This window comes from Perkinsus marinus, assembly GCF_000006405.1.
Source record: "Perkinsus marinus ATCC 50983 genomic scaffold scf_1104296944428, whole genome shotgun sequence".
In the NCBI taxonomy this organism is placed as follows: Eukaryota; Perkinsozoa; order Perkinsida; family Perkinsidae; genus Perkinsus; species Perkinsus marinus.
In genome coordinates, this window is record NW_003211397.1 from 532,432 (window position 1) to 539,282 (window position 6,851).

Sequence of the window (6,851 nt, forward strand, 5' to 3'; positions counted from 1 at the left end):
TTCACCAGTGTTTTTCATATCACTAGGGTGAAACTCCGATAATAATTCGCCTCCGTCACCCATAAGCGAAATCCCACGCAATTTCCACATCGTCCGACCATACCACCGGAAAATGAATCCTATAATATAAACTTTGAAGTGTTAGGATAGTTCCTAACTTAATCATCAACATTCTTGAAAAAAATGCAAGGTGCCGGGATCGATCCCGAAGATCGCTGGGTGGTGACACCAGCATCCATACGGGTAGTACATCTATCCATGCAGGAGCGATAAACTATGACTACAATGCCAGAATATATGTTTGCTTTCGTCAGCAGCCTAGCTCAGGAGTTTCCTCACTAATTATACAGGTTTATATACAAAATTCGAATAGAAGTGTTCCGAAATCAACGAGAATTTCCCAAAATTTTCCGTCACCGACACATGTGCATATGCTCTCACTACTCATTAACCCACACAACAGAGCCGAGCATTAAGATCAATATATCATCTTATAGACCCCTCGGCTTGGTCGAGGGTCTGAAGGACACCTTTGGAGCTGATTCAGCCGTACTAGTCTTCGCTTCCGACGCGGCTAGAGCACAGAATGCTAGCTCGGGCGACTCGTTATAGAGACGTGGCTGACATAAAGGGGGAAATCCACAACCTATAGGGAATCGACACTCACGTGTGTGTATAGTTCAGTCGGAAGTGATGAGTCTTCATCACCACTAGTGTCATTGCCACGACCTCGTACCTGAGTACCACAGTAAAGTAGGAGGTCCCGGGTTCGAATCCCAGGGCCGGCATTAACTCACCCCAGATAGGTCCTTCATTAGTGGTTGTATGTTCTTATTAGACACATAAAGGGACTCATCACCGCCGCAATCTTCTTTCAATGATCGTTCAGCATTGATACGTGTTCCAGCCAACCTAAGAATATCACCACATCCATGAATGTGTAAAAAGCGCGCGCCCAGATGATCGATTTGGTTACTTCTCCCGTTTTCTCTCCATACCGCGTGGAGATCCTTCAACAACTGCGAGTTAGGATTCAGCAACGACTGTACTTCTGCCCAGGAAGTTACCTAATAGACATTCTTATCCTATGTTGGAGTAGGAATATATGTTCGCTTTCCTCAGCTGAGCTCAGGAGTTTCCTATACAGTTTTGGAGTAGGAATATATGTTCGCTTTCCTCAGCTGAGCTCAGGAGTTTCCTATACAGTGTTGGAGTAGGAATATATGTTTGCTTTCCTCAGCTGAGCTCAGGAGTTTCCTATACAGTGTTAGAGTAGGAATATATGTTTGCTTTCCTCAGCTGAGCTCAGGAGTTCCCTCACTTACTATAGGAGTGTAAACATACGAATTCGGCTAGAAGTGTACAAAAACCAATAGGAATTCCAAAAAATCCCTCTCACAATTTTCATATGATCACCAACACATGTAGTTGACCATGTTCATATTTGCCACACATTTGGGTAGAAGTGTACAGAAACCAGTAAAAATTTCCTCCCAGAACTTTCATATTGTCACAAACACATGTAGTTGACCATATGCATCCTTTCGGAAAGTATGCAAAGTATGGGAAAGTAACTTTCCCATACAGTTCTGCCCTATGATCTGCTTACTTGCCATATCTCAGGAGTTGATGGATCCGCAGGATGAGAGAGCAGGAAATCTCGGAAGTCATCACAGGCCTGATCAAGTGCTTGTAACTAAAGGCTTTCTCCTTAATCCTACTTTCAACGCCGCTTCGCTTTCCCCCGGTATAAAGTTCTCCGCAATAGTGTACACTGGGCTACGACTAGGAACCTGATAACAAGCAAACCAAATCCATGCATAGTGAAGTTTCATCCGCGATATGAAAAACACTAGTGAAAAACATATTTCACGACTACTGCATATCACCGCGAATATCGGCTTTTTCACCGAGTTTTACGCCACTTCACGTAAAACGGGTGGACATCCAATGAAGTTTCACCACCCTAGTGATATGAAAAACACTAGTGAAAAAATATTTCACGACTACCGCATAGCGCGAATATCGGGTTTTTCACCGAGTTTTACGCCACTTCACGTAAAACGGGTCGTGAAACTCCAATGTAATATCATAACACTATAAACTGGCAGCAACTCACCAAGGTATTAGTCACCCTTAGACGCTGAAACATACGGTTAAGCCAGTTTAGATAGAATAGATACGTGTCCAGATGAGAGCCACTATGAATCCACATACCTGACAAAAACGCCAACTACCACCAATATCAACAAGAACAACAACATCGCATTCGTACAGGAGCCTCCCGGCTTGAGGAAGTCGAGCATGAGCAGAAACTGATTTCTGCATACTTCCACTGATTTCCTTGCAGTAACATAGGGATCATCATCCCTATTACACTGACCCACATCAATCACAACTCCTGACACAATGAACACATTAGCCTGTCAGGAAGTTCAAATTTCGATCTGTGTTGTTGGATTAGGAATATATGTTTGCTTTCCTCAGCAGCTGAGCTCGGGAGTTTCCAAAGCTAATTATACATTTTCACACTTCAATGCAGACAGAAATACTTTTCGCAACACAATGGGGTTTCACCCGTAATATGAAATACACTAGTGAAAACATATTCCACGATTCACTCAACGCGGAAAACAATTATGTTATCGGTCGCGGTCTACGCACACACTCTATAGTTTACATCGGGTATTACGCCACTTAACGTTAAACAAATGAAACTCCACCCCCTAGCGAGCAAATTTGCTAAGCAGTTCAGCTCGAGTATATAAAGAAATTCGAGTTTCACCCGTGATATGGAAAACACTATTCGAAATTATATTTCACGACTACTATATAGCAGGAATATAATCGCGTTTTTTCACATAAAACGTTGATTTTTTTGAAATTTTCCCAGGGAAAAAGTCGATCGCAGTGGAAAGCACTTTGATAATAAATGCCTCCTCACCAAGGTTTATGAAGTCGATCGAATGCTTCTTAAATCCTCGGCTCTCCAGCGTCTTCGCGATTCGCATATAAGCGCCACTCTCAGCCATATCAGCACATTCGAATTCGAGAGACGTATTGTGGTATCTCATCTCTAACCCTGAGGAAACAAATGTAAAACTCTGACTGCCATCTCACAAACTCGCGCCATAAACATTGGCGAAGCGACGCAAGCAAACGAGCTCTGTAAACTGAGGAGTGTGATTGCCCAAGGAGACGAAGGCTCACCACAAAGTTGGAACATACGATTTGCGAAGTCGCTGCCCACTGTTACCGAGCCACAAGTTGCTACCTCAATGGGAAAAGAGCATATAATTAATAAAGTAAACAATATGACGACTACATTGTTCAAACAACTATATAAATAATACATACATAATATACATTAACAAATAGTTCATTCGTTGGAGTTTCTTGACCCGTGATATGAAAAACACTAGCGACAAATATATTTCAAAGCTACTGCATATATCCGCGAATATCGCGTTTATCACACAGTATTACGCCACCTCGCGTAAAACGGTGGAACTCCAATAAATAAAAACCGTAACAAGTACAAGTGACTACATAAATAATACATACATGATATACGATGAAGAATACATACATAATATACGATGAATAATACATACATAATATACGATGAATAATACATACATAATATACGATGAATAATAACACATCCATTGTATACTACATATATGTTCTCGCTATAGCATATGGCATGAACATAAGAGTTTAACATAACACATGAACATCAACATAGTATATATCCATATATGCTGAAATATAGTTTTTCAAAAAATTATAAAACTATACAAAATTTATATTCTCCTAATAAACAGTTCCTCAGCGACAAGACTCACCTCCATCTTCAGGTGCCAATGAAAAGGCGTGTCCCCTCGTCCAGTGTAGGTGGTGGAGCAGAAACTTACCTACAAGATTATCATATCAACGGAAAAATATTGGAGTTTTACGTCAAGCTGCTACGTAAAACCCAGTGGAAAAACGCGATATTCGCGGTGATATGCAGTAGTCGTGAAATATGTTTTTCACATCACTAGGGTGAAACTCCATTGAGGAAATCCTAGTAGATTCTCATAACAAATAAAAAGACTTCTGAGCTCAGCTGTAGGAAGCCAACATATATTTCAATACTTATTAATTATCAGTAGGGTTTCACGACCCGTTTTACGTGAAGTGACGTAATAATCTGTGAAAACCCCAATTTTCGCGCTATGCAGTAGTCGTGAAATATGTTTTTCACATCACTAGGGTGGTGAAACTCCAGTGATCAAGATGATCATCTCAGTGCGATAACATGGAGAAAATTTCATCTAATATTAATGGTAATCTTTGATGTCTTTTACATCAAAGTTGATTATTTATTCTAGTTTCACCCGTTTTCGCGAAGCGAAGTGTGAAATGTGCTGATTTTTTGGTATTTTTTATTTTTCATTTGTTTCGGAATTTTCTACTTATCAACCTCCATACATCAACCCGTATCAACAAGAGCTTCCATATAGTTATAAATCCTCGGCTAAGCAATCTGACTTAAACTCCTCTCTGTGGGCAGGAGTGAGCACCCCTCGAGGCACTCGACAACGGGACGCGGCCTACGCTATCACATCGTCTGGCCCTCCCTTCTCCTCACATATAAAATTGGGATAGTTTTATAAAACATTGAAGTTTCACCACCCTAGTGATATGAAAAAAACACTAGTGGAAAGTATACTTCACAACTACTGCATATAACCGCGAATATCGCGCTTTTCACCGAGTTTTACGCCACTTCACGTAAAACGGGTCGCTCTATTAATACTCATTATTCTCATACACATAATGTTCCGCATACCACACGTTCTTCAACTTACTCATTCCTCCAGGAGCCGAGCCAATGTCCACGAAGACTCTCTCAACTGCATCCTCAAGCTGGTTCGTGGGTGCGGGGCGCGAGGGGAGCTTCGAAAATACTTCTGGGCACATTTGCGGTAATCGCCCCCTGAAGATATCGAAAACCAAATAAATATTCATTTTTCATTAGAGAACCACCAGTGAAAAGTATATTTTACGACTACTGCATATCACCGCGAATATCGGGGTTTTCACAAAGTATAACGCCACTTCACGTAAAACGAGTGAAACTCCATTCTCTACACTGAAACGCAGCAAAAATTGCATCTACAATGCGAACCGAACAGTGGTGCATACTGGTTTTTACTTCAATTTTACGGTAGTATGACTATAGACTACGTAACGCTTCTAAAACGTTGGTGTCATCAATCGATTCACATTGTTATCATGTTGATATTACTCAAAGTTGACTTTCGACAAACTCCCGAAAACTGAAGGCTAAGTTGAAAATACTACTACTTTGCATAACGGTTTGGTTCATCACACTAAATTTTTACTGAGACGACCCTCGTAAGCCGCAAATTTCACTTCCCATAAGACATCCAAATGCGACGACATTTTGAAAAAATTTCCAAAGACTACTCCAAAAAATAATTTTCTCGAAAATAAACTCCACGGCATATTTCAACAATGGAGTTTCATCACCCGTTTTACGTGAAGTGGCGTAATCCTTTGTGGAAAACGCGATATTCGCGGTGATATGCAGTAGTCATAAAATATTTTTTCTCTCGTGTTTTTCATATCACTAGGGCAAAATTCCAATATAATTCTGTTTGCTATACAAAATTTCAGGTTGATATGAACAGCAGTTAACAAGCTAGGATCTTCAGATTTCACGTAGTGTATATGAAATTAATAAACGTGTAAAAACTCACCTGTAGAATTCGAAATATTTCTTTTCCTCTGGGGTGAATCGAACTCGAGTGGCTTTCTGAGTGTCCAAAGTTTGATCCTCGAAATTTTTCTTCCTGCGGTCCCACAACAGCGTCACCGCTCTAGACTGCCACCTGAAAATGTGAAACTCAACCATTGAAATAAAATATTTTTTTTTCTCACCCGAGTTCTTTTTCATCGCATAAGTCGCGAAATTCCGAGTCGTTGTCTTTCAAGACAACCTCCATTTTCTCCCTACCCAGCGCCCTAAGAGCAGGACGATCAAATCGACATCAATACGCGCACCAAAAAAATAGCCACTCAGAAAAGTTGATGTAAATGTGTGATACGCCAGCGTCGTTACACAATAATTGTCCCTAATCTATTGTCTTCGTTATAGATGGGCAGCGTAACGTTTTTTTACGGTTTACGTTACGGCGTGCGTAACGTAAGCAGTTCACGGTTACGGAAAGGCCTTTCGACTTTACGGTTGTTGCTGAACTGCTTTTTCAGAATTGTGGCAAAGAGATTCACTGTGATGCACTCCACGATAGCTCAAATAGTTGTTAAACTCATTTCTTGCGGCTCGAATTCAACCGAACCGCTGAGAGAGTAACATTTGGTTCCGCATTTGCCACTCGTCTCCTTTGCAAATTCCGTCCGTCTTACTCCCAGGCTGGCCCGGAACTGCCGAGCTGGCCTCATCTACGGATTCGCATTCACATGAAATAGATTTAGGCGACTTGAATTATCAATCCTCGTTTTGTCCTCTGCATCTCCGTAAAACCCGTTACGGCGCCGTAATTTTACGGTACGAGGCTTGAAGCGTAACCGTAAAAGTAAACCGTAACGGCCCGTAACGTAATTCTGCCCATCTATTGTCTTCATCATCGCTCAGCTCCTCACACAATTGGCTGCAACTTCATATACAGTACTAGTTACTTCTATCCACTACGAATAATAGTTTTGTTGCCTTCTGGAGTACAACAAAATTATATACTATAAACGTCTGTATGCAAAAATATTTCACATATGCTAATGATAAAATATAAACCTGAGGAAATTTTTAGCAAATTCTCATC

General features: G+C 40.9%; 1 protein-coding gene across 1 annotated transcript in view; it reads right to left on the reverse strand.

The window, feature by feature from the left end:
- Positions 1-6,017, reverse strand: part of Pmar_PMAR019187 (hypothetical protein) — a gene marked incomplete at both ends in the record, with an annotated part of 7,073 nt that extends 1,056 nt beyond the window's left edge. The window contains 13 exons of the mRNA XM_002780241.1: positions 531-620; positions 668-736; positions 798-912; positions 1,021-1,067; positions 1,610-1,678; positions 1,722-1,793; positions 2,120-2,217; positions 2,276-2,401; positions 2,945-3,082; positions 3,849-3,917; positions 4,857-4,984; positions 5,772-5,903; positions 5,953-6,017. Of these exons, the coding sequence (XP_002780287.1) occupies positions 531-620; positions 668-736; positions 798-912; positions 1,021-1,067; positions 1,610-1,678; positions 1,722-1,793; positions 2,120-2,217; positions 2,276-2,401; positions 2,945-3,082; positions 3,849-3,917; positions 4,857-4,984; positions 5,772-5,903; positions 5,953-6,017 (1,218 nt within the window). The remainder of the gene's footprint in view (positions 1-530; positions 621-667; positions 737-797; positions 913-1,020; positions 1,068-1,609; positions 1,679-1,721; positions 1,794-2,119; positions 2,218-2,275; positions 2,402-2,944; positions 3,083-3,848; positions 3,918-4,856; positions 4,985-5,771; positions 5,904-5,952) is intronic.
- Positions 6,018-6,851: the final 834 nt, after the last annotated feature.